General features: G+C 39.0%; 1 protein-coding gene across 1 annotated transcript; it reads left to right on the top strand.

The window, feature by feature from the left end:
• Positions 1 to 54: 54 nt before the first annotated feature.
• TIPARP (TCDD inducible poly(ADP-ribose) polymerase) lies at positions 55 to 27673 on the top strand. Its single transcript, XM_046658703.1, has 6 exons — positions 55 to 248; positions 2750 to 3707; positions 19013 to 19181; positions 20543 to 20703; positions 26250 to 26528; positions 27222 to 27673. The coding sequence occupies exons 2-6, from the start codon at positions 2791 to 2793 to the stop codon at positions 27667 to 27669; spliced, it is 1974 nt and encodes a 657-aa protein (XP_046514659.1). The 5' UTR covers positions 55 to 248; positions 2750 to 2790; the 3' UTR covers positions 27670 to 27673.
• Positions 27674 to 27927: the final 254 nt, after the last annotated feature.

Genomic DNA, 27927 nt, shown 5'->3' with positions numbered 1-27927 from the left:
TGCCGAGAGGAGGCGACCGGAAGCCACTTTAAAGCAGAGCTCGGGGTGACAGGCGAGCGAGCTGGGTTGGGACTGCAGCCGCGGCTTTCTGCGCTCGCGGTGGCGGGATGGCCCAGGCGCTGCTCGCCGCGTCCCCGGCCTGCGACCCCTAGACGCCGAGTTACCTCAGCACCGGCCCCGCGAACGCCGCCGCGAGCCGACCGTGCGCGACCGCTCCCGGGGTCCGTCCCCTCGGGCTGCCCGCTCAGGTAGGGGCTCGGGGGGCCGACGGGGGCCGGGTGGGAAGGTGGCGCGGAGGGGCGGCCTGGCCGCCGGCTCTCCGCGTCGGGGGCTGAGGCGCCGAGTCGGCGCGGCCGCGTCCGGGCCGGGGGAACTGCTCCGCCTCAGCCCTCAGCGCCCGGGGCCTCCGGCAGGTGTAGCGCTCGGAGCGCCGCACTAGGGTGCAGGCGCGCCGCCCGCGGCTCCCCTCCGCGCCGCCGGACCCCGCGCCCGAAGTTTGCGGGCTGCCGTCAGGGAACTTCGGCGGGCGCGTCTTCCCCTCCCGCCGCCGCCGCCGCGGCCCCGCGCGCCCGGCCGGCTGGGCGGGCCACCCCCGGGAAGGTCGGGGCGGAGGTCAGCGGGAGACGCGGGGGGCGGCGGGCCGGCTGTGCGAGGGGGCGGGCGAGGGTCTGCGGCGGGGGGCGCCGGGGCGCGCAGGGCCGGCAGGGGGTGTCGCTCGGACCCGGGCTCGGCGCCGGGGCGGCCGGCGGCGGAGCCCCCGTTTGGGGCGGGCGGTGTCCGGCCGGGGCCGGGGCCGGAGCCCGAGTGCTGAGGAGCAGGGCCTCGCGGGGTGCGCGGCGGCCGCCCCAGCCGGGCCGGAGGAAGCGTCCTTGCAGTCTTTATTTTTGTGTTATGCAAACGAATTGGGGAACTGGGTTCCAGTGACTTCCCCTCAGCCACTCCCCCGTGCTCTGCCTCTTCCTCAGCTTTATTTCCGAGTGTGGCAGAGGGCAGTGCGGGAGAGTCGTAGTGTGTGTGCACACGTACGAATGGAATTGGTTCGTGTGTTTCGCCTTGATTGGGTGTGACAGGAATGGGTAGTGTGCGTGCGTGTGCGTGCGTGAGGGAAGGCACAGGCCGGTTCGGTGTGGGGAGGGAATACCACAGTCTGTGCCAATTGTGCCTTGAGGCGAGAGCGCCGAATGATGCATAATAACGCCTGGCTTGGCTGCTTTCCAGTTGATTTATGTCTTATGTCAAGTTCCTCCTTCTTCGCGGAGCTTTCCCTAACGCTGCCAGCGCACGCTGAACTCTCCTTTTCCTGCCTCTTCCTTTTGTGTTTACCGTGCACACCAGCGCTTCGTTCTGTACTGCTTTTTATTTTATTTTTCTGAGCTCGATCCTTATGCATCTTTTACACACGTACATAAACGAATCTCTCCAATTGGATCTTTAATACTTTTCTGGGGACTCAATTTTATCATTTTGTTGTTACTGTTGACCCACAACGGCTAACATCCAGGCATTTAATAGGTGCCGTTTCTTCAATAATTCAGCCAAACATTATCCTGGAGCACCCACTGTGTGCATTGTGCTAGGCACTGTGCTCGCACTTGGGATGCATGCTTGATGAAGTCATGAGCTCTTGCATCAAAGATTTCTTTCCGTCTGTTGGACAAGAAAGAAGAGGATTAATTGCTCATCATCACCCCTTTTCTACCTGGCACCATGCTCAGTAAATATTTTCAGAATTAGTTAATGAATGCTAGATTGTGGAGGAGACACCATTTGTCATTTTACACACTTTGCTTTTTACTTTGTTTCAGTTTTTTTCAAGAGGCCTGATTCTTTGAAAAAACCACTTTTTTAGTCTCTTTCAGTAGTTCATTAGGAATGTGAAGTTTGGTGTGTGTTTTATATTCATGTTATTTTTCTATAATATGCCTCCATTTGCCTTTTTAAAAAAGTGTATGTAACTATTCTGAAGACAGGGACAAGGAGGCCCTTTCTGTATTATGAAGGTGTGTGTGGTTTCTAAAACAGTGTTCAGCGGTTGTTGCTGATGGAGCTTCTGTCGATAAATAAGCCCTTGTGTTCCTCCTCCAGTAATGGTAATGTTGGAGATTGCAGAAGTAGACCCTTAACATCCTTGGGGAATATGCTGGAACTTGCTGAATATAGAAATGCTTCAACAGGCTGCTGACTTTGTCCCATATAACTTGAGAGCCCCTGCTTCCTGAGTATATCCTCACACTCCAAATTTGCTCACTGTTTAACTTTGAAGTTTATCCTTCATTTGATGAACTTTTTTTTTTTTTACAAAAAAAGTTTTTGTCACTTCATGAGGTAGATGATGCATAAACAACTATGAAGAGAACCACAAAGCAGTGGAGATGTGGTTTCCCTGCTGTCATCAGTTAGATGCACTTATTTCTGCCTCACGCCCCCTACCCACACTAGGCTTACAGTAAAAAGTCTTACCCCAGCAGAATTACAAATCATTGTACATTATAATAGTCCACAAGTAAATATCAAGAGCTTATTGGAAGATACTATTTCTCTTTTATCCTTACCTGCTGTGGGCTTTTGAAGAGCCTTGGCTGCTTTGAAGCCTTGATTTCTCAATAAAATTTAAAATTGACCCATGAAGATATGTAAGAGGAGTGATTTCAGAGACTTAGTCACAGACTAGAACAAAACATTTTGATGAGTGAATGGGATCTGGTTGTTGTCAGCTTGTAAATGATCATCTTCTTTCCTTTCCTGGTAGGATTTTTAGACTCTGAGGAGCAATTGGAGCTAATCCACATCATGGAAATGGAAACCACCGAACCTGAGCCAGACTGTGTAGTGCAGCCTCCCTCTCCTCCTGATGACTTTTCATGCCAAGTGAGACTCTCTGAGAAGATCACTCCGTTGAAGACTTGTTTTAAGAAAAAAGATCAGAAGAGATTGGGAACTGGAACCCTGAGATCTTTGAGGCCAATATTAAACACTTTGCTAGAATCTGGCTCACTTGATGGGGTTTTTAGATCTAGAAACCAGAGTGCAGATGAGAGCAGCTTACATGAACCTATGGTGAAAAAAGCCCTGGAAATCAATCCATCGTGTCCACCAGCAGAAAACAATATGTCTGTCCTGATTCCTGATAGGACAAGTGTTGGGGGCCAAATACCAGAAGCCCATCCTTCCACTGATGCTCCAGAACAAGTGGTTCCAATTCAAGATCACAGCTTTCCCCCAGAAACCATCAGTAGGACTGTGGCAGATACTACAGCAGGGCACTTCCAGACTGACCTTTTGCACCCAGTTTCAAGTGATGTTCCTGCTAGTCCTGACTGCATAGACAAAGTCATGGATTACGTTCCAGGGGTTTTCCAAGACAACAGTTTTACAATCCAGTACATTTTGGACACCAGTGATAAGTTGAGTACCGAGCTCTTTCAGGACAAAAGTGAGGAGGCTTCCCTTGACCTTGTGTTTGAGCTGGTGAACCAGCTACAGTACCATACTCACCAAGAGAATGGAGTTGAAATTTGCATGGAGTTTTTGCAAGGCACTTGTATTTATGGCAGAGATTGTTTGAAGCACCACACAGTCTTGCCATATCATTGGCAGATCAAGAGGACAACTACTCAGAAGTGGCAGAGTGTTTCCAATGATTCCCAGGAGCACTTGGAGAGATTTTACTGTAACCCAGAGAACGATAGAATGAGACTGAAGTACGGGTATGTATTTATAACTACTTTAAAGCTGTTGTTAAATCCTGTGGAGAGGGTAAAGAGGCTAAAAGCTTCGTAGGGTGGTTTCTTTCAGTAGTAACCTAACTGGTTTATTCTTTTTTTCACTGTTATTCTTTTGGCTGTATGCTATCCTAATTTTTCATGGTGGTTGAATGCAGGCTATTTACCTAACCAGACAATGAAGGTTTTATGATTTGAACAATTCACATGTCACTCTGTGCAATATTTGTGTGACTGAGAAGTTGCATATACATTGAATGTTGTGAATCAGATACTATTTTAATCATACAAGAGAGCTTTTCAAAGAAAATCCATGGTGAATCTTATAAATAATGAATATCAAATGTATCTTAAGTTTATAAAGTTTTGCATTTTGAGTAGCTGCTGTTTTTCAGGGAAAATAGTATTGTTTAGAGATTTTTGTGGCCCTCTTTTCATTTTGAATGCTACAGTTTTTCTGTGAATGATTCAGAAGTTCCTCCCAAACTTCTGAATCCTGCCCAAACATGTTAAATCTTTTTTAAAGATTTTTAAAAATTTTTTTAAATTTCTTTTTTTTTAATTTTTTACCATTCAGTTTATTATTCTATTTATCTTACAGGTAAAATAAATTGTTCCGCAATTTAAGGTATTTCTTTAAACTTGAAAGAGTCTTTTAACAATGAGTGAAGGGAAGATTTATGTTAATGAGTATGTTTATGATTTATGTAAAAAACAGTTATCGTGTTTTTATATGCAAGACATATAAGTCACTTCTTTTAGTATGGATGTCCAAGCAGTATTCACTGATAGAGAACTGAAATTTCCACTTCTCATTGGTTAATTGAACTTAAAAATGAAGAACAAAATGATAGTTGCCACGTGAAGTTGCTAGTGCAAAAATGGCTGTATAATAAGCATTAATCTTTATATTTATAAGTTGTTTGTCCTGTAGTATAGAGGGGGTTAAAATGTGTGATGTTAATAATTGTTTATGTATGACCAAGAGTAAGGATTAAAATTCTATGAGGGTAGAAGAGCACGTTTATTCATGCTACCTGATTTGGGAGACCATGAGGGCAACCTGACAGCTTCACAGATCCTGATGTAGTACTGAGAAGCCTGACCCATAGGGAGGAAAAACACTCAGGGTATCCTAACCCAGAAGTCGAGGAGAAAAACTTTCTTGAGAGTCATCTTTGTTCACAGATAAGTTGGGTTATACTACCCAAGTGTCTGGAGAGTCAGCAAGCAAATGCTCGCAATAAACCATTTCCAAGTTGTCTAATTCTGTTAGTCTTGATGTTAACTCTTGTGTTTTAGCATAGTGCCAGAGCATTGTTGCCATTGCAGAAACCTGGGCGTTTTTTTTTTTAAACTTCTCTTGCTCCCATTTAGTATTAGGTAAGTGGTTTTCTTTTAATATTTCAATATTTCAGTTATATAGTACACAGCTCTGTGTGTCTTTAGCAACCTAACAGTCATACAGACTAGACCTTTGCATCTTGTGTTTCAAAAGAAACATATGGAACAAGATGAGAAACAACATAAGGCTCAAATTTAATGGCGTTTTTGTATAGAAGACCTTTTGGCATAAAAATAAGATTATATCAAGAATGTAGTTTTCCTGATCATAAATGTACTATCTTGATAATATAATGCATTCAAGATTCTGTCTTGCTTGGGTAGCAAAATTCTTAGATCCTGTAATAAAGCTACTTTTAACTTTTTTTTTTTAAGCCAGCATTGGAAGAGAAAAAAATATTTTCTATTTTATCTTAAAAATCTTTTTAATAAGGTATTGTCCAAAATCCTTATTGTCCATGAGCTAGCAATTCTAATTGGTGTGTCAAGGATAATTAATTTTATATACTCTTAAAGGCACTGTAATCCTTCCATCTCCAGATTGCAAAACTGTGCAGAACAGTGGCCTCCCCCTTCGCTCTTAGGAAGCAAATTTGTAGTCGGCTGAGTATTTCAGCATCTTGGTACATTAAATTTCTCTGTTTGAATTGTTAGGAAGAAAGTAGCAGGGTTACTGTCCAACACATTACATTCTGTTACCATGAGCAAGGCAAGACAGGTATTTTGGTCTTAGAGAATCCAGGCACTCTTAGGTCAGCAGCATATTGGGTATTTTGCCCTTTGGTAAAATTGCTTTGCTGAAGAACACATAGATAATAAGCCCATGAGCAAGTATTGTCGAATCAGTTATAAAGTAGTTGCAGTGAGTGCTTGATTTTCAAATCAGTTTTAGTGAAGTAAACTAATGTTTGACACTTGAGAGGAAAAGTATGAGTGAATTATTATAATTACTTTGCTGCTGCTACATTGTTAATGGTAGTAAGTGGTCCTGCCCTGAAAAAAATAGCAAAAAGTACTCACTGTTAATTGCTAGTAAAGTGAAGTTCTCCATGGAAAACAGTAAGAAATGTTGTAAGATTGTAGATAGCTAAGCATCAAAAATTAGGCTTTTGGGAAGTCGACCTGTGGTCATTGCAACCTGGTTTTCCTTGTATTCCAAAGCGATGTTGTGTTTCCTGGCAACAAGATGCAGATAACGGCATGTTGAGCCTTGCTGAGAGATTCACAAACAAGCTGGAGCAGCCCAGGTTCACATGGTTACCACATTATTTGGCTAAAGCTATTAATCTCTGTGGTCAGGCTTGTAAAGCTGGTCTATCTGTGCAGATTGCACATAACCAGGAAGTGTGTGTTCAGTTGTGTATATGTCCAAGTGGGACCCAGTAGTCTTTAGATTTCAGGAAAAATGAATGGCAGTTGTTTATTCTACTTGTTTTCAGCAGTTTTTATGACTTAGTAAATCATTATTATGTACTGTATCCATAATACTTCATTGTATGGAACTTAAGGAAAGTTCATAGTTCTGGGTCTCTAGCAGAGACAAAAGTTCATAGTTTCAAACTCTGCAGATAAAATTCTTTGTTTTGCAAGTATATTGGATATAACATTTAAGTTAATCCAAATTAGATGTGCAGTGTTCGATTTATTCTCAAGAATGAACTTGGAAAGGAAGTTGAGCTAGATAAGTTCACTGATCCCTTCCAACTCTCCAGTCAGGATGCTAAGATATTGGAAAAACATTTATAAAAGAGGATTTCAAGAATAATAAGTGCTTATTTGGTTCATTTTATAGTGAAATCATTTTAATTTTTCTTTTCTAGTTTTGCCTTCACCCCAAATTATGATATATTCCCACTTTGCTTTCTCACTCTGCTTTTGTACATCTGCAGATGTTTATTGCCAGCATCAGCTGGAAACCAGTTGTATGTCTGAGCTTCCCATATTTAGATGCCAAGGCTTCTTTTGCACACGGGATGGGCTTGGAGAATTTCCAAATTCCAAATACGCAGTTAAGAAAACAACATCGAATGTTGTGTTTTCGATTGAGAAAACACAGTCTCTGACAGTTTAGGCACTCTTCCTTTGTAGAAAATGACACTAAATGGCAGGACTAAGCAGTTTTAAAAGAGCCTCACTAACTGTGTGGAATCCTGTTTTGGATAATTGGGATTGTGGAGGATGTGCAAATCTCCCTTTAGCAACTAAGATCATCATTGGTTTTCACATTACATTCATTTTAAAGTGTGCCAGAGTAGTCTTCTAGTTATCACCCATAAAGAGGAGGCACTCTGCAAACTTTATTTTGGAGGTAATCTGTAAGTGAAAATATGACCAGTGATTATTTCTAATTCTGAATTTCCTGAAAGGAGGAAGGTGAAGAAGAAAGTTGCAAACCCTGACTTGATGTTTAATTGTGTTCTTTTTCTCTTCTTTTGGAATTAAAGCATATTGATGAAAGAGCGTGTTTTACTTGCTTATGGTTTAAGCCTAGAGCATTGTCATAGTCTTAGTTTCGAGTGATTTGGCTGCTAATTGCTCTCAGAAGTTTCTTTTTGTTTTTTTGTTTTCATTTTAAAATGTCCAAGGGACAGTACCATTAGAAGACTTCACAGGACCTCTCTGAAGGAAGACAAGGAGAATTGCGTATTAATGATAATAAAGAGCATATGCTACCATTTTCTATATGACTTGCAGGGTGGATTATCTAAAGCAGAGCAAGCTCCTGAAGGACTCTACTGGAAGAGTTGGATTAGCCAAGTTAGCTCTGGCCTGCACAGCTGTGATGATGTATGAACTAACTCATTATGTGTTATTGATAACACTGGAGAGAGGAGAACAGCTGAAACTTACTATGCCTTGTGACTTTTTGGTATTTCTTGAATATACACAGCTGGATGAGTTTGAATTTATTTTAAAAATTCCTGCTTAAGAGAAAGAGATCCATAAGCAAGAACTGTGTTTGAAGTGACTTTCAAAATGTGTGTCTTGTACTTTAGGATAAAGCAATCCAGTAAATTATTTTTTGTACCTCTTTATGCTGCTATTTACATGTGAAATAAAACTAATTGGCTTCTGTCTGTACTAATCCAGAGAAGTTGCTGGGTCTGTGTAGAGCTATCATGGGAATCAATAGCAATCATTTATTCCCTTTCTGGTTTTTTGTCAATAAGCAGATTAGACTTTTTGAAGCAGCTGGCACCTGGCTTCAGGTTGGGGTCAGTCTGTTCCTGATGCATTTATGGTAATGAAAATAAACCTTGCAAAAAGCAAAGATGAATAACTTAGACAGTTGGAAGAAATAGCTTATAAGTTTATCTGGCCATCCCTAAAATTAATTGCATGATGTATTCATTTTCTCATTGAGTTGACTCTAAAGCTTTTACTTTTTATTGTGAATAAGTAGGAAAAAAGTAAATAGTAACTCCATTAATCATGTAAAACTTCATTCTGTGTATGTGGACTTGCAAAAAATGCAACTTTTAACTGATTAATTCTGCTGTGTCCCTGTAAATCAATTTTGTTAAGCTGGAGTTTCTAGATTTGCGTTCTACCATAAAGGGAAAAGTAAATTCATAAATTCTGTCTGTGCATCTCTGATCTTAGTCGGTGATCCTTAGTTTTATATTGGGTTTGGGGCTGTTTCTAAAGGGTAAAGCAATATGTTGCCCATAAAAACCTTGACACTGCTCAAGGAATGCCACTAAAATCTACCCATTTGAGAGTGTGACTATTTTCCTATGGCCTCTTTTCTTATTCCCTGATTTGAGACCACCATCAGACAAAGGATTTTGCACCCTTTGTCTGATGGTAGTAATTTTGATCACATTTAAATTAGGGCCTGAGATCCTCTTAACCTAGGTTAGCAGCCTTTAATAATTACCTCTGTCCTGTTTGTGAGTTACATTTGCCTTTTTGTGGAAGGAAAACTTAAGTACATGTGTATGTCATTTTCGCAAAGGAAAAAAATATATTTTGAGTTACAAGATGATTCTTGATTATTCTGGCACAACTTCCTATATGACTGGTTCAGATTGGACACTGGTAAGTTTTGCAAGAAACTCTCTTTGTAAAAGCAGTAGTTTCTCTTTTAAAATAGATCTTGGAGTCTTAAGCTAAAGTCAAGTGAAGATGAGTGATTTTGTATCTTTGGAAGAAACCAGAGTGCTGAGGGTTGAACCATTTTCTGTTTCATTCTGGGTTTGAAATTGTTAGGTAATAGCTTAAGATCTTGGGTTGAACTGTACTTTGCAACACTATAAACACAAACTGTACAAAGGAATAAAATACTTCTGGAGTTCACCATTTCTAGGAGCAAACAAACCACATTTTAGATATGAAGGAACTTCTTTAACAAAACCAAATACTTTTATATTTATAGATTATTTATGGCAGTGCTTTCTAGGGTCCAGGAATTATACTGCACAGACTCACCTCTATTTAAAATCCCTGTGTTAAAACTAATCCAGCTCAACCTCTGACACATTAACTGAAAGCCTCAAATTTCTAATATAGATTTCTTGTTAATAGGGGAATTTGAAATTACAAGGGGTAGATTCTAAAATACATTTTGAAATCTGTGAAAATCAGGGATTTTATGTAAACTGTATTCCACTTATTCAGCTTCGTAGTTTGTTAAGATTTATATTTCATATGTGCAAAAGACAGTATTGCAGTCTTGTGCTAAATATAATCATTTCTGTGATCAGGAACTCAAATTTTAGAAGTTGATGATATTAACAAACTTATGATTGTGAAACTTCCAATTTTCTTTGCTGGTCTAGCCAGTTACTGTTGCTAAGATAAGCACAGAAGGGCGTTAACTAGTTAAGCATTCGTATTTGCCGTGTCCACACAACAAAATGTGTCTGTCTCTTCGATCTTTTTCTGCTATGTGCTGTTTACTTACTGGGAACACCCACTTGACCAGTAAATAACCTTTGCATGGTCATCACAATGAAAGGGTAAGCTCATATGAGAGTGAGAATGCTAGAGTGACTGTTCCTGTTCACATTGTACAGAAACCAGTGATTTGAGAGTGTGTGTACCACAAAATGTTGTGTGAGGAGTGTATTAGAATCCCCTGTGACTAAGTTGTCTGAGAAAGAGTTCATGAAATTTGTATTGTTTATGCAAATGGATGTCCTTTGTTTTGGTGCTATTGCTTCTGAGCATAAGGAATGATTTGTGAATAGTCTTATGTTGAAATACAGCAGTTCTCATGATGATTGGAAAATGTTTAGACCACACTTACAAGAATTTCTCTTTATTACAGTCATGCACCACATAATGACGTTTCAGTCAGTGACAGACTGCACATATGACTGTGGTGTCATAAGATTAGTACCATAGAGCCTAGGTGTGCAATAGGCGATTCCATCTAGGTTTGTGTAAGCACACACTATGATGTTGCACAACGAAGCAGGACGACGAAATCGCCTAAAACATTTCTCAGAATGTAGCCCTGTTGTTAAGTGACACATGACTGTACGTTAATCTTTTTTTTCTTTTTGGATTAAGAGATTTCTTAAACTGTCCTTTCTCATTTAACATATAGCCATAGAATTTGAGTGATCTTCTTTGCTCTAAAGTTTTACCAGCACTGAATGGTCAGTGAAGAAGGGCAGGGGCAGGACCCACAGGTGGTTGTGCTTGCAGGAGTGCCTGTGCTTTCTGAATCTGGCCTGCACCCTGTGATGTTCACAGTTCCTGCAGCTGATCAGGGTGAGAGAGGGCAAATGGCACAGAATACTCTAAATAATTTCCTGCTGCGGTTGGCCTTTGGTTTCTGACTGTCACCTGGCTTCGTTCTTTCGTTTCCAGGCATTGAGAGAATAAAAATAAGCAGAGGAGAAATACTAGGTTTGCCTTCCAAGGTAGTAAAAGAAATCGTTGCGTGGGGCTAGAATGTGGGTAACAGAAGGAACTGTGCTTACTTGCTTTCTGATGTTTGGATTGTCCAAGATGCTGCACACATCAGAAGCATTGTGGAAATAATTACAATTAATGCTTAATTAATACAATTAATTTGTTACTAAAAAATAATTTAGACTGTCTTAATTGATAAAATTGAATCTATTGGAGAAACTTGGCTTTGTAGAATCCCTCTCCCTAGGAGAAGTTACTGACTTAAGACCCTGTTGAGAGTTTTGGGAGTCATAGTTTACAAAACCTAGACAATAAAAAAACTCTCCTAATATGTTTTCTGTAGGAAGTCTTTTTTTTCTTTTCTTCAGAAATTTGCATAAACTCTCAGGGAGTGATGAATTGTCCATATAGTTAGTTTGTAGACATTCAAATCTCTAGTGCTGAGCTTCTTAATCACCTCTGGGTTCTCATAATAAGACACTAGTGAGTATATTTTTAATTTGTTCATTATCTGTTTGTACTAATTCGGGAAAAAGACAAGGCTAAATTGAGAAAATTCTGAACAAAAACCTTTTAAAGGACTTGTTTGTAATTTTATAAGTGGATCCAGAAATACATTAAGCCAATAGATTGTATCTTCCTGCGAGTTATTAGAGGATATATTTTATGATAATTATCTATAATTAGTATTTCATTTGTGTGAATGAGTTCTGAATTGTTTGAGGTTGAAGACAATTGTTTTTAAGCACTTTAGTATTTACATACAACTGATTTTATAATCATGTAGAAAAGTTTTATAAATAAATATATTTCGGCCCTCTTTAAATGCTGTCAAATTCTATATCCACAGAATTGAATTAATCAGTATTTGTGCCTTGAGTACATGGCAGACATTTTTTGTTGTCTACTCTAAGTTAAAATAGAAACCTCAGTTTTAAAATATTTCACTTAACAAAGGGGATATTTACTCATCTTCATAAAAAAGTAGTAACTGCGTAATTTAACATAGTGTGAGGCATGATACGCATTTTTTAATCTGTTGTGGACTTTCTGTCCCAGCTGTTCTTGTGGAAATTGTTTCACTTCCTCTTCAGGCCTTGTTGAGAAGTATGTCTCACTTACATTACCTGCTAGGAGCCTCAGGACATGTGACTGAACTTGAATAAAACTTAAGCCTGTATGACATTTCTGATGTCTTCTGGTAGCTTTGTAATAAAAACATAAGAAAAGCCCCACATAACAGTATTTTAGATTTTTTTCCTCAAGTGGATATTGCAGTTTGCTTTTAGTGCTTGCATGGGGTAGGGGACTTCAATCTGTGATATTATTTTTTAGGAGTTTAGGAAACATTTAGAGGTATTCAAATGGCCATATCTTAGTACACAGTTTTTTGAGAATAAACTGTGTTATGTACTTGTTTAGTTCCCCACATGCTTTTGGAGAATATAGAATTACAAAAGCTTAAAAACAGGGTATCCTTTCACTTAGGAAACCTACCTACTTTCCTTTATTCTCCTATCTCTTAGCCTCTTATTTTCATTTCACTATATTCACTTCTAGACCTCTGGACTTTAAGACCATAGATTAGATGTCTTTTTGTTTGTTTGTTTTTTGATGAGGAGAGACTGGCCCTGAGTTAACATCTGTTGCCAATCTTCCTCTTTTTTTTTCTCCCCCCAAAGCCCCAGTAGATAGTGGTATATCCTAGTTACAAGTCGTTCCAGTTCCTCTCTGTGGGATGTCGCCTCAGCATAGCTTAACGAGTGGTGCATACATAGGTTGCACCCAGGACCTGAACCAGCGAACCCCGGGCCGCCAAAGCGCAGCGCATGAACTTAAGCACTCGGTCACCAGGACAGCCTCAAGATTAGATGTCTTAACAATTTGTAAATCAGACATGGTGTTTAGCACACAGATAAATCTGATTCCAGACAGCATCTACTCACTAACTCCCTACCTTCTCATTCACCTGTTTCCAAGATGTCTCAGGAGGGACCAAGGGAGTGGCACACACGGTCAGAATTTTGCCTTATGATGATCATTTTTGTAAGAGTTGGTCCCCAGAAACTCATTGTATCCTAAAGTGGGGAATATTTTTACGTTCCCAAAAATCTTTTGAGGTATTTAGAACCATAAGATAAATCCATGATCTGTTTGATGTTAATTATAGAATGATCTAAGCCTCAGCAGCCCTGCCTTGATTAGGTCAGGGTCTCCTCAGAGGGGGGCAGATTTAATTGAGAGTCAGCATTTGATTGTTAGCCTGCCCTAACTACTGAGGGCCATATGCATAATAATGTAAACTCCAAATTTTGATTTGTAGGTTTGTCTGTGTCTGCAGCTACTTCTGGATACAAAGGGTGAAAATCCTGTTGTTACCAAGACCCAATGGCATACTGTAGAAGTATAGAATTTTAACCTCTGGTAAATATTGAAAGATGTTGCTTTGTCTGTGAGCATTTATAGATAATTTTTATTGCCCCAATAGCTCTGTGCCATTTGAGTCAATGTTAGCAAAAATCTTAATTAGTAGCAGAATAAATGACAGTTACTATGCTTCTCAAACAGAAAGTTAGAGTACATAGTCCTCTGAAGTCTAATAACTACACTGCTTTCACAAAATATGTTGGTGTTGTATATGCCATGGCTTTGATTCTCATCACCTTGTAACATATTTGAAGCAGTGTATAAGCTGCCAGATATTCCAGCATTGCTAAATGAGTTCTGGAAACATCAAAGCCAGGTATCAAAAGCCAGCTATATTTTGTGCGCCTGTGAAATTTCTTTAGCAGCAGCAAACACACCCCATCTGTCATGCCTGTCTCAAGTCTGTAGCAGAAGAGCCTAAATACTCTTCGTACTGCATTTGATCTTTATCCTTCTATCGTTATGACCCTCCGTTTAGGAGACATTTTCACTTTACATCATAGTAATAAAATAAGAGGACCTATTAAGTGTCTAGTTAGTCCATCTGATTAGGGTTTGTGTTAATTAGTTTGAGGTCACAGGTTTATCCTTGTAGAAACCAGTTAACTCTTACAGGCAGGAAGCCAAGGTTCCGAAGTCTAACCCATCTGGTTAAGACTATACAGATTAGGGTCCAGAAAACTTTATACTTAATTGACTTTCGCTGAGTCCGAGTTCTGTATTTTATTTGCATCATCTTCCCACTTAAATGTGTTCCATCTCCTGCAACTCCTGTCTCATTTAATGGGTTACTATTAGTCCGGTCACCCAGATCAGAAACATGGGACACATCCTATACTCTTCCACTCCCTTCAGCCCCACATGTAATCATCCTCCTTGCAGTTAGATACTAACTCTTAAATACCTTTCAGATCATCCTACTGTTGCCTCCTTAGTTCTCTATCATCATTTGTTTTGTGCAGTTCTAATAGCTGTAGATCGCTAAGCATAGAATAAGAAATGTTAATAATAAATAAACATGCTAATAAATATTTAGCAAATAAGTGCCTGTCTCTCCCCTTCCCTTCCCCCACCTTCCCCTACCAAAAATAAACAAATCAGTGCATACCACTACTATTGCAGTGACTTTTAGAAGAGGCAAGTCTCACCCTTGTTGAAAATCCACCAGTGATTCCTACTGCCCACAGAATCAAATCTTAACCTCTTAACCCAGTATACAAAGCTCTTCATTATCTAGCCCCAGCCAGCCTATCCAGTCCAGTCTTATCTCTTATCATCCCCCTCACACACACTTATACTCTGACCTCCCACATGAACTGCATGTGCTACACGCTCTTGGATCTCTCGTGCCTTGCTTAGTTAGCTTCTACTCATGTCAGTCACTCTGCGTGTAGTGTCCTGACCCTCACTGTCTGCCTGGCCAGACTTAGTTCTCATTTCATCCACTCTGGGACACTTCCCTTGACCACCTTTCCTGACCCCTTTCCCAGCAGAGGTAGGCCCTTTGCCTCTGAATTGTTCCCAGACCACCTTTGTGCCACATCTCACACTGTACCACAGGGTTTGCTGGTCTTTCTCTCCCCACTGACTCTCACATTTTATCTTTTTCATCTTCTTATCCCCAACACATAGCCAGTGCCTAATCAATGTGTTGACTTAAGATTTTTGTTTTAATTGTCATTTCTTTCTTGGTTTCAAACAATTTATAAATAGATTACCTGAAATGGTTACACTCTTTACTGAGCTCCCAAATGCATAATCCCAAGAACCATTTATTTAACAAAGAGATAATGTTCTAATTTCTGTTTTTCAGCAACTATTTCTTTAATGGTTTTGGTTTTCGTTACAGCTCTATCATTTACATCATAGGCCCTTTTTACTTTCTTTTTAGTATCTGAAATATAATAGAAGAAATGATGGTATGCGGTGCATACTTTCTGACTTAGTGTGGGTGTTGGTGTTCTATGCATTGATAATATATGTTGGAAAATGTTGGCTTTATTGGTATGGCAAGATATTTGTTGAGTAGGAAGAGAACAATTGTTATAAAGCATCTAAATTATGAGACTGGGTGTCCTTTTCAGAATTTTAAATTAGTTTTGTATCTAGATTCTTTTATTGGTATGTGTGGTGCTGTGCTTGTTGGTGAAGCATGTGAAACAGAATTGTGAATATTTCATCAGTTCATGTTCATTCTTCCCTTTATAGCAAAAATCAGTAATCTGTTTACAAAATTTTTTCTCCTGATTCATCATGATAGGGTTATTTATTGAGTAATTCAATACTGATTGATTTAGCAATGTGATACATTTAGCCAAATCTAAATCCTACTGCACAGTGGCTATGTCTTACACTCTTACTTTTCTGGCCATCCCTCGGTAGGGATGCCCTTGGGCCAGGTAGGGTCCTCATCTACCAGGATCGTTGCGCCCTGCTTTTACAAAGCCCTCCCCCCGAGTCTCTAGCACTGTCTCTATTGCTCAGTTTTCACATAGCCTGTATTTACTACTTTGACCCTTTATCACCATCTGTTCAATACTCTAAATTCCTACCCTTAGTTAAGGCTCTGAGACCCTGGGCTTACCTCCTCAGCTCATGGCCTGACATCTCTCACATTGCCTGTTATACCCTGGTTCACATTTCCTTGTCTCTTACGTTGTACCCCTCTTTAGAAGGTTTCCTTTTCCAACTATCTGCTCTGCTCCTGTTCCTCCATGTCCCCACCCTTCTTCCAAGAAGCAAAGTGCTTGAAGAACTCTTTTTTTCTTGTTCTTCCACACAGCCCTTTACTTGTAATATTTCTTATTATTTAAACTGCTCCTAAAATTCTTTCTCTTACAGAAAGCTCTCTTGGATTGATAGAGGAAAGCCACTTACTTTTCCTGACCTTTGTCCATTCCTGGATGTCAGTAACCACCTCCTCTCCCATAATGCTGCATGACTCTTCTTTGTCCTCTCATTCCCTAAATGTGCGTGCCACTGATGAGTTTAGGTTGGCAGATGTACTGCTTCTTTGGTCTTATGTTTTGTTAGTTACTTCTCTCTCGAAGCCCCTGGAAGCCAGGGACTACATCTGTTTAATTCTTGGTGTACTGCCTAATACAGCCCACCATCACCATTGTCACACATACATGGCTTGTAACTGCTTTCTGATAGTAGGAAACAATGGTTTGATAAAGAAGAGTGGTGGGTGTTGAACATTTGGCATCATATTGCATGCATTTTATACTGATGCAGATTGAGGAGAAAAAAACCTTGGCCTTGGATTTTTTAAGCATTCCCTGTTTAAGGAAGAGCAGGTGGTAAAATTAATCTTATAAAAAGATAATTTAATGTTTTTCACATTTGTTGTTTTGTCTCTGTCAAGTCTAGAAAAGCATATTGAAAATCAAATAGAGCTAAAACAGTACTTTGATACATCAATCCAAAGAACAGTTGATTGTAGTAAATTAAGATTTGTTACAGAAATTTCATAATGCCCAAAGGACTGAAATGCGTGGAGAATGTGGCAAAGGCTGCAGTTTTAGATGTCTTTCTCATGCAAATCATTATCTATAAAGTTTTAATAATCAGGCTTAAACAGAAATTGCTAGAGTGATGTCCAGAATAAAATCTGATATTTTAACAGCAAAAAACATTGGCTGTTTATATTATAATGCTTGTTAACATAATGACTGCTGTTCTGAGGACTCCTTAAAATACTGAGGATTTGTTAACTCATTTGGAAACAGCTACTGGGAAATAAAGGGGGAAAATCTGTTTAGAAATTGAAAATGATCTTAAGGGGGAAAAAGAGGTTAGTATCTCTCTGGTCAATGATAACATCAGATTTTCCTAAAATTAAGTGAAAATTGTTTAAAGCAACTTGATGTGGAGTTTAATTTAGGTATAGGAGTTCCAGTTTTCAGTGTTTTCTTTTTTTCTTTAAGAATTTCTCAGAAACATTTTTTTCCTTTTGGGTTAAATAATACTATTTATCATAAATTATTTTAAAGCAGTGTCCAAATGTGGTTTTTGAGCTACATTTTATTGTCTTATTCCCATTTCGCACTTAATTAAAATTGTATATTCCTTTTAAGACCACATCCTATTAGTTAGTACTCTTTCTAAGCAAGAAATTAAAGTTTTTGGAAGCTCTGTAGGAATTTCTGAAGGAACATACTGCTTTTTACAAGTTATGTGCTTCGTGGCACTGTCAGTTGGGTATTTGACTTGAATTTTTTCAGATGGAACCTGATTCGCAAATTATGAACTTTGGGCTGGAGGGTGAGAGATAGATTTTCTTTCCCTGACATTTGCCAGGGGTGTTTATTGAGAGATGTTAATACGTATTCATGGGGAAAAAGGAGAGCACTGTCAGAGATTTGGAAGGATACTTTATAGCCCTGATCATGGTATTTAAATATCTACCTTAGCATATTAAAAGGACTAAGGAGTGGCTGCCATAAGTAAATTGTTTAACTTTATGTAACCAAGTTTTTTCAAACATTTGACCACAGAATGCTTTTTTGCATAGAATACCTATTAATAGTCTTTGAAACAAGTGTTCCAAGAGCAGAGTTTGTAAAGTGTTGCACTAACCAATAAAACCCATAAGCCAAAGTAATATCCTTTTCAAAATCCTAATTTACAGGAAGGCAATAAGTTAATTATTTGAAATATTTGTCCAAACACCTGAATTTCACGTCAACCAGTCGTTCTAAGTGCCTCTGGATCTGGAGTATCCTGTGTGTTATGGACATCCATATAGAAGTCTGTAGTGGAAAGTATGAAGGAATATATTTGGAAACCTAGTCACTCTGCTGATATCTATGATATTGTTTTGATATATTTTATTTGTTATATTTTCTTAGGGAAATTTTGAAACATACAGAAAAAGAGGGAAGAGTACAATAAAAATTTTGTCAGTTACTTAAAATAATGTTTGAAATGTTTCAAACACTAGATGAAGTTCCATTAAAAAAGAAATACAAATATTTCAATTGGACTACCCTTTATAAATTAATTTCTTAAATGATTCTGATTCATGTAGTGGGATTTTTCCCCCAATAACTGAGATGTTTGTAAAGTGCTGATTCAGCAGCAGCAGACTAGAGGACAAAATGACACAAATATTCTAGCTAAACTTGATAATAATCCAAACTATTTTTCTCTTCATGTTTTGCCAAATTTTTCCACCCACAGGATAAAAGATAATATTGATGTTGGGTAGATTAGCAGTACTGGCCTCATCTAGGTTCATTTTATTTTTCCCTTGTTTTCTTTTTTTCCTGTCTTTGATCAGCAAATACTGTGTATTCCTGTATTGGCTTAGGTAAACTGATGGCTCTGAAAAAAAGACAAGCTTAAAGAGAAGTTTCCTTTCTCTGTCTGCTTTCTATATCACCTTCATCATCCTAAGACTGACTCACCAGTGTTTAGCTCATCCCACTGTGGTGGGGAGGGTGGAATTGTGTTGATTGGTTTAGGCCAGTGATGCCATGGGATAGAATCAATCCTAACATAACTCCAGGGCCTGGAAATTTTGGTCATGTTAAGAAAAGTCATGTAGGAAATGCGGAAACAACCAGTAATGTCCTTTTCTTCAAATCAGACACATTTTAAAAATTGAATGTGTTAATATTAACAGTTTGTTTTTTCTTGGGTCTTTTTAGAGGACAAGAATTTTGGGCAGATTTGAATGCCATGAACTTATATGAAACAACTGAATTTGACCAACTACGAAGGCTGTCCACACCACCCTCTAGCAATGTCAACTCTGTTTACCACACAGCCTGGAAATTCTTCTGTAGGGATCACTTTGGATGGAGAGAGTATCCTGAGGTATTTACACAGGTTCTTTTTCCAAAAAGTACCTTTAAATTTTTTTATCTTTCACTGTTATTTTATTCTCCCTTTCCAACAATGACTAGACAGAACCACAAATCAAGGAGCTTATGGATATAAAATTGAGTCTCGTTGATATAAATAACACCTTTCTTGATTTTTCTGAAAATATATTTCTTTACATTAATCTCCTGGAATCCATAAATAGAATACCACTATTATCAGAGAGATAAAGTGCTTTCCCCAGTATCTTATACTAAAGAGACCAAGTATTTATAGGGGTCAGTACTCAGACTCAGTGCCTCCTTGAGTAATTTTAATGAGGTAAGCACTGGTGTAACTTTTGACTGTATCTAGCTCCTGGACTTATGTTGGTTGGATCACGTGTTACACTTAGCATTTCAGAAGTCTAGTGGGAAACAGTCGCTCTTAAGCCCCTGGAAGAATACTTGAAAATGTTTCTTGAGCTGTGGTGAGGCACATCAGTCATTTAAAATTCTGTCATATGTGCACATGCATCCTTACTCGAGATGGTAAGAATAAGCCCATCAATCAAAAAGTAAGGTTTTAAAATGATGATGGTTTATTTTGCCTCTGAATGAGAATTCTGAGTCAAGTTTAAACACCCTGAAATGGACTTTAGCGATTGATTTCACATTTCCAAAGATCTGACTTCTTCAATTTGATTAAATTAATTTCCATCGTTACAAAAAGGGAAAACTGACTTATCTACCTTAGGTTTTCTTTTAAGGCAATAGCAAAAGAAAATGACCTAATAATGTTAATTGCTATAAAACACAATATTGAATTAAAATTTCTGACTTTTTAAAGTAATCACTAGTGTCTGATACCTTCCAAAGAGAATAAGAGGCTGTTTAAAATGTATTCTCAGGATACTTGGACTGTCCCAATGTTTTTCCTCTGAGAGGTTTCTTAGGTTTGGTACTTAATTGGTTTATTTGAACTGTATACACTACCATCTCTAATCCTCTTTTGAAAACCCCCTTCAATATAAACAGAAAAATCTCTAGGACATTGTTAAGGCCTCAAAATAGGATAGAGTAGTTCCCTGGGCCTCACATGTTTCATGAGGTAGAAATCTGTGCTCTTCTGAACAGGGAGCATCTTTCTAGTCTGTATCTTTGCCCCCCCCCCGCAAAAAAAAATTTTATGTATAAAGGGAATTAATTTGACTCACTGTACTTTATTGGAACTCTTCTGAAGTTAACAGCAAGGTTAATTATTTTTGCTTTTAGTTACATTAACATTTTGCGTATTTAATAGTGATTGTTTCTTGACTTGTTTTTTTTTAACTTGCTTTTTTTTCCCCCCTCTATCTTCTATTTTCTACTGCATAGTCTGTTATTCGATTGATTGAAGAAGCCAACTCTCGGGGTCTGAAAGAGGTCCGATTTATGATGTGGAACAACCACTACATCCTCCACAATTCATTCTTCAGGAGAGAAATAAAAAGGAGACCCCTCTTCCGCTCCTGTTTTATACTGCTTCCATATTTACAGTAAGTGTTCAGTGGAAAGTCTCACCTTTACTCTCATTTTATGTAAATGTACAACTGAATGCCAAAGAGAAAACGATTTTAGTTTAAGAGACTAACTTGGTTATTACCTCTACAGTGTGAAATTCTGAGTTATTCTGTGGGTTTAATTCTTCAAGACTTGGAAACAACTTAAGTGCCCATCATTGGATGAGTGGATAAAGAAGATGTGTATAATACAGTGGAATACTACTCTGTCATCAAAAAAGATGACATCTTGCCATTTGCAACAACATGGATGGACCTTGAGGGCATTATGCTAAGCAAAACAAGTCAGACGGAGAAAGGCATATACTGTATGATTTCGCTCAAAACAGACACAAACGTAGGTGTGGAGAACAGATTGGTGATTATCAGAGGGGGTGGGAGGAGGGCGAAAGAGATAAAGGGGCACATGTGCACAGTGACAAATGGAAACTAGATTATTGGTGGGGAACACAATGTAGTCTATACAGAAGTCAAATATAATAATAGACACCTGAAATTTATATAATGCTATCAACCACTGTTGCCTCAAAAAAAAAATCAATTAAAAAAAATAGAGTTCAGATAAGATACAATTAACCCAACACTAAGAATGAGTATCCTATTGGATTTTTTGAACTGAAAAGCAGAATTAACATTTTCCCACAGCTGAAAGTAATTATATCTGGAATGAGGCAGAGTTTGCTTTTGCCTCTTTGTGGAAGATTGATTTTTCTGGTGATAACCCTTCTACGTTATGGGACTACTTCCCAGCCCAGGTGAACTGCCAGGACAAGTAGGGAGAGTCCTTCAAGGTTGTGTTCTCCATTCTTTTCCCTTGAGTGAATCTATATGGGAAGAATTCACCTTTTCAAATAATTTGCATTCTCATTTACTAAGTAAGGCCCATCTTCCTGAAACACTCACTAAAATTACCTGTCATACTTTTAGGTTGAGACTGAACTCATCCTTCTCAATTGTCAATGAGCTCTTCTTCCATTTTGCCAAGTGCCACTTCTTCTTTCCTTCTAGATAGCACACTGGCACATCTCCATAGACGCCAAAAGGTAGGGCAGTTACCGTTAGCTTGGCCATCTTTGGAAGTTAGTATCTCTAAGGAAATCATTCTATACTCTAATCAGATTTACCATATTTAGCCTGATTTTTAAAGTGATACTGGGTTTACCTGGTTTTATGAACTTGGGAGGTCTAGAGTAAATATTGGTTAGTCTCTTCTGCTGATCTTTGAGGTAAAGATTTTTAAAGTGATACTGGGTTTACCTGGTTTTATGAACTTGGGAGGTCTAGAGTAAATATTGGTTGGTCTCTTCTGCTGATCTTTGAGGTAAAGATGCTCCTTTTATACTCTTATGAGTAGTTTTTTGTTTCAAGCCCAAACTGTATTTTTCCCAGATCATTATGACAAAATCTTAATGATTCTAATTCTGAGATTACAAAGAGAACATTAAAAACAAAATACAAACAAATAAAAATTTGTGAAATGCTCAGTATCCAAAAGCAGTTTGTAATAAGGCTGATTTTAGAAATATATATTGGCTTGGGGTAAATGTGTGCTTTCTTCCTAGTCTAAGTGTGAAAATTGTTACCTTGTAGGGTTTTTTTAAATTAGAAACTAATAAAAATGCCATTTCTGTGATTTCAGTAGCACAGCTGGAGAGTGTGTTGGCCTCCAGTAGTTAGGAACATACTGTCCTCCCAGTGAGATGGCAGAACTCATTAGTGAGACCGGCACTTTGGCATGCTGAGCCAGTCAAGCGAGATGTCGCTTCTGTGTGACAGTAAGGATGCTCATCATTCAAGTGCTGCATTGTTGGGGGAGTTTACAAGAAGGGTGAAAATTGATTTGTTTCCATCCTAAGACAAGTAATTATGGAATTAGCCCCCCCTTCTTTTTTAAACTTAGGCTTGTTTTGTAAAAGTGTGAACTATAAAAATAGTATAAGCAGTAGTAGAATTAATGACACAAGTATGGCCTTACTATTTATAACATAAGCTTACAAGAGAACAAAGAAAGTCAATGGAAGAAGAGCTCTATTCTCTCCTCCTTTTTCTTTTTAAAATTTCCTATTTTGGTCGTCTTGTCTGGAACACAGTGATAATCAGGTGTAAAGTAAGAGCTTAGCAAATCAAAGAGTTATGCAGACACTCGAATGAGAAAAGAGCAGAGAAGCAGCAGGTTCTCCAGTGTGGAATGGGTGAATGCAGCCCTTCGGTTCCTGTCAGCCCTGGAGTCTGGGGCAAAGGGGCACTGGGACTGGCCACTGGGGAGAAAGGGGAGGGGGCTTCATTCCAAAAAGCAGATTTCAGAGAGACCATGATCTTAGCCAGGAAGAAAGTTTTGTTTTGAAGTGTTAGTAAATGCAAAGAGTCAAAGAAAAACATAGATGTCAAAAAGACCACAATTATCAGGGAATCAGAGATGTCTAAGAATTGGGAATGCTAGAATAGGGTGGGTGGGGTGAGAGGGCTGACTTAATTCATGAATTTCCTGTAAATCTGGCTCTTTTTAAATGAAAGCTTCCCTGCTGCCTTTTTTTTCTTCCAGTTTTATTGACACATGATTGACGTACAGCACTGTCTAAGTTAAGGTGTACAGCATAATGACTTGACATACGAGTATATTGCAAAATGATCACCACAGTACGTTTAGTTAACATCCATCTCCTCAGAGTTACAAAAAAATTTTTTCCTTGTGCTTGCTGCTTTTTAATGGAGCTGATAAAAAAGAGCTTATTCTTTAATATTCTTAGAATACTTGAGCTGAGGCTGCACAAGCAAACAAATCTCAGATTTAGAGGTTTGGGAGTTCATTTCAGCTGAAAGGACATCTGTCCCATGCAGTTCCTTGTGGTCATGAGAAGGCCTGATAGAATTTCTTTGACTCCTCCCCAAAAAGGATAAAATAAAATTAATTTTTACTTCATTATTGAAGTTGAATTAGGAAATGTCTTTCAAAATGACAAGGGGAGGGAAGGAGAGTGGTAAAAGGTGACCTTAGATTCTGAAAATCCATCCTTCAGAGGTCCTTGGGTACAAGCTCCACATCCTCTGCTTTGCCTGTCTTAAAGAAGGCTGCTCCAGCACTGGGAAGCATGCAGCATCATTGGAATACCCATGAGCCGAATACAAACTGAGCAGTAACAAAACTCTCAGAAAATAACTGTGCTTGGAATATGTATTTTTAACTCATGGCAACTAGAGTGTAGAAGTCCATCAGACAGATGTCTATATGCATTTTTATGTTTTAGCCCAATTAGGATGTTGGCTTATTAAAAGTAAGTATCTATGGATAGGATTGGATGCTAACCACATATGTAAAATCTAATTTAATATCTCAGGAGGGGTAGGATTTATTTACACGGGCTCATCCTTCAAGCATCTATGAGTAAATAATAGAAAAAGGAAAGGATACATTTGAAGCTTTCATTTTATGGAACTAGTTTTTAGGCAGGGGTGATACCAGGAAGAAAAGGAGCAGAGTCTCTTCGGTTGTCAGTGTCGGGTTTTCAGTACAGCTGCGACAGCCTAAAACCGGTTTTGGGCGGAGTGCTTGTGAGAATCTCACCTTCTCCCTCAACCTGGAAACCTCTGTTGGTAACTTCAACCACTGATAATCCTGGAAAACCTGGTGGGCTGGGACTGACCCTCTTTGCAGAGCAAGGATAGAGGGAACAGCTAAAAATAAGGAGCTTATATTCTGTGTTTCCTGCCGTTCCTCCAGAATAGTGATGGCTTTAAAGAGTTACAGACCTTTTAGAATCTGATTAAAGCAGCTGGGTACATTTCTCTTCAGAAAGATGTGCCAGTGAACGGAGGCTCTGGAGAGTCTGTCTGGGCTTTGTGAAAATGCTCCAGAGGACGGGAGCTGTTGTGCCTTCTGTTGTGAAGGTTGGAGAAACCAGCACCCCCTTTAAATTGGCCCTTGAACTGAAAGCACCCGGTGGATTCTGTAAGTCCTGGATCCACCCAGAACTCCAGCTCTGTCTCACAAAGGGACTTTGAAGCCGGATAAATCATAGGCACAGCTACTTGAAGGGGGCACGGGTTAGAGAAGGCAGTTGTGCCTCTGTAGCTTTTAGCTTCTTATCAAGCCATCTTAAAGGTCAAAAGACTGTGTGAGGTGATGGCGGTGTTAGTGGTGATGATAGCGGGAGTCAGGCAAACCTGAGTTGCAATCCTGGTATCCTATCACTTTCAAGCCTTGTGGGGAGGAAAAAAGATATACACACACACATATATACACATATATACACACACACGCCCACACACATGAATTGTGAAGTACATGGAAATGGAAAGAGTATGCGCTTAGAGACTATCTAGATAGGCCTGGATTCATATCCTATCTCTGTTCTTTGCTAGCTATGCTAGCAGTTTCTTTATTTGAAAAGTGGGGATAACCAAGCCATCCCTGTTTGTAAAATACCTGGTCTGTAGTATGTGCTTAGTATCAAGTGGCTGTGATTATGAGGAGGGTGATGGTAAGATATGCTCTTGAACATTAGAGACATGTTCACCCACAGTTGTACCTCTGTGTCACAAAGCTCTGTGGAAAATTTCAGTTTCCTAATCCATTTGGCAGACTTTCTGCTTCCTTGTGACCACCGTATGCTGTGAGTGTTACAGTACCCTGGCCCTGAATCTGGGTCTCAGGGTCGGGCTTTCCTTTCTCTCTCTTCTTTCCTTTTTCTCTGTTTTGAAAGTGGCCAAGAAATATGATTTAAATTTAAGCATTTAACTGAGCAGGAATAAGTAACTGATCAAAGCTGCTGCTTATCTAAACTCATCCTTCAAAGTAACAGATTTGAATTTAAAGATCCAAGGATATGCATTCTGGTGTCCGGAGCTTAAAGTAATTAGGTCCATCTTAAGCACACCTAAAACTATGAAATTGGAATTGTGTTGTGGTTTTGTTGTTGCATGTGATACTAAAAAAGAAGCAAATGCCAATTGTTAGCTTTCAATACCTACTCCATGATTTTTGTTTTTATACAAAAATTAAAGCATAAGCTTTTTTATTTTTAATATTTTATATCTCCACCCTATAAGCTCCCTCTTTCCCACCTACCTCACTTTGTCTCCCCTCACTCTGCACCCCCTACCCCAAATAGCTTTTAGTAATGACATGTTTTCTGCTTAGTACAGCAGAGTTTGAAGAACGCGTATAAATTATTGTTGCTCCCTTGAAACAGTTTCTTTAACCCTATAGGCAAAAGAGGAGTCCAGGATTCAAAAAGTGAAGTTATTTATAAATTGGCTCTTGCTTGCTTGCCTTACAGCAGTACATTCCAGAGTTTTCTCCACAAGGAGAAGGCCAGGAGGAAGCTAATGATAGGTTATCCAGGTATAGGCCATATTTGCTCTAGGATTTTTTTTCTTTAACAGATAGTATTTTCTATATTGTTTTTTAAACCAGCATTTAAACTATACAAGTTATAATATTAGATACTGCTCTAGAGCAATATAATGTGAAATGTACTTACTTCTGAATGTCTTACATTGACGTTCCTTCCTGTCTTTTCTAGGACACTTGGTGGTGTTCCCACACAGGCTCCTCCACCTCTTGAAGCAACCTCATCATCACAAATCATCTGCCCAGATGGGGTCACCTCAGCAAACTTTTACCCTGAAACTTGGGTTTATATGCATCCCTCTCAGGACTTCATCCAAGTGCCTGTTTCTGCAGAGGACAAAAGTTATCGAATCATTTATAATCTTTTTCATAAGACTGTGCCTGAGTTTAAGTATAGAATTTTGCAAATATTGAGAGTCCAAAACCAGTTTCTCTGGGAGAAATATAAAAGGTGAGTCAGCAGTATGAATAAAGTTCAAGAGAGCCTTTTCTTAATGTACCTAATGACAAACGCAGAACATAATGGTAAAGACTTGTGTGGAACTTAGTAGGTTTGTATTTTTTGTCATGTAACTTACATATCCTCATAACAGACCTATAAGTAGGATTATTACAGTCTCCATTTTACAGAGAGGAAACTAAGTCACAGGAAAGTTTGGTAATGTAGCACAGGTCATACAGCTAATAAGCTAATGGTGCTGGAATTTGGACCCAGGCAGTCCTGCACCAGAGGTATGCTCTTAATCACTTTACTATGCTGCCTCTCAAGTCAGCAAACTCACTAACGTAGTGCAAAAGGAATATATGTGGGTTTGAGGAATCTCAGACTCGAGACACTCAGGTTGGTGGGATTAGACAAGGAAGGCATCCTGAGAAGGTAAGATGTGAGAACTAGATTTGAAATGAAAGAGAAAGCAAGTGAGCAGTTGGTAGAGGAGAAAAGGAAAAAGGGGCTTTTCTTGTCTGCAGAGGAAAAGATAGGTTTAAACTTTTAGTATGATCTTTGATGGCATTTTGCCCATGATAGTTGCTTTAACATTTCCTCCCCACTGAAACCATAAAGAGAAGTTTATGACTACCTCCTCCCTGTTAAATTGATCTATACCTTCCCTCTTCTAAATTCCCTGTCCACTCTTTGCCTTAGGAAAAAGGAATATATGAACAGGAAAATGTTTGGCCGTGACAGAATAATAAATGAGAGACATTTATTTCATGGAACATCCCAGGATGTGGTAGATGGAATCTGCAAGCACAACTTTGACCCCCGAGTCTGTGGAAAGCATGCTACAATGTTTGGACAAGGCAGTTATTTTGCAAAGAAGGCAAGCTATTCTCACAACTTTTCTAAGAAGTCCTCCAAAGGAGTCCATTTCATGTTTCTGGCCAAAGTGCTAACTGGCAGGTACACGATGGGCAGTCATGGCATGAGGAGGCCCCCTCCAGTAAATCCCGGCAGTGTCACCAGTGACCTGTATGACTCGTGTGTGGATAATTTCTTTGAGCCTCAGATTTTTGTCATTTTTAACGATGACCAGAGTTACCCTTATTTTGTTATCCAATATGAAGAAGTCAGTAACACTGTTTCTATTTGAAAAATCTTGGTACTGCTAAATTATTTGATATGAACTCAATCCAGCATTTGTAGCAGGTTTTGGATGGGTGGGACAGAGTGGGGAACAGCATTGGACATTAATAGAGCACTTTTAAGGCCCATTTTTTTAAGTGCTAGAAAATGAAATTTTTTTTTTAAGAAATACACAAGTTTTAAAATGACCACTTATTCTTTAATTGTTTACTAATTGTTGTTAGTGTACTCAGTGTGGAAAAGACTACAGATTGCTTACTCTTTT

Source organism: Equus quagga, chromosome 4 (assembly GCF_021613505.1).
Source record: "Equus quagga isolate Etosha38 chromosome 4, UCLA_HA_Equagga_1.0, whole genome shotgun sequence".
Taxonomy (NCBI): Eukaryota; Metazoa; Chordata; class Mammalia; order Perissodactyla; family Equidae; genus Equus; species Equus quagga.
The sequence above is the reverse complement of the archived record's forward strand: the minus strand, read 5'-3'. Positions and strand labels throughout refer to the sequence as shown.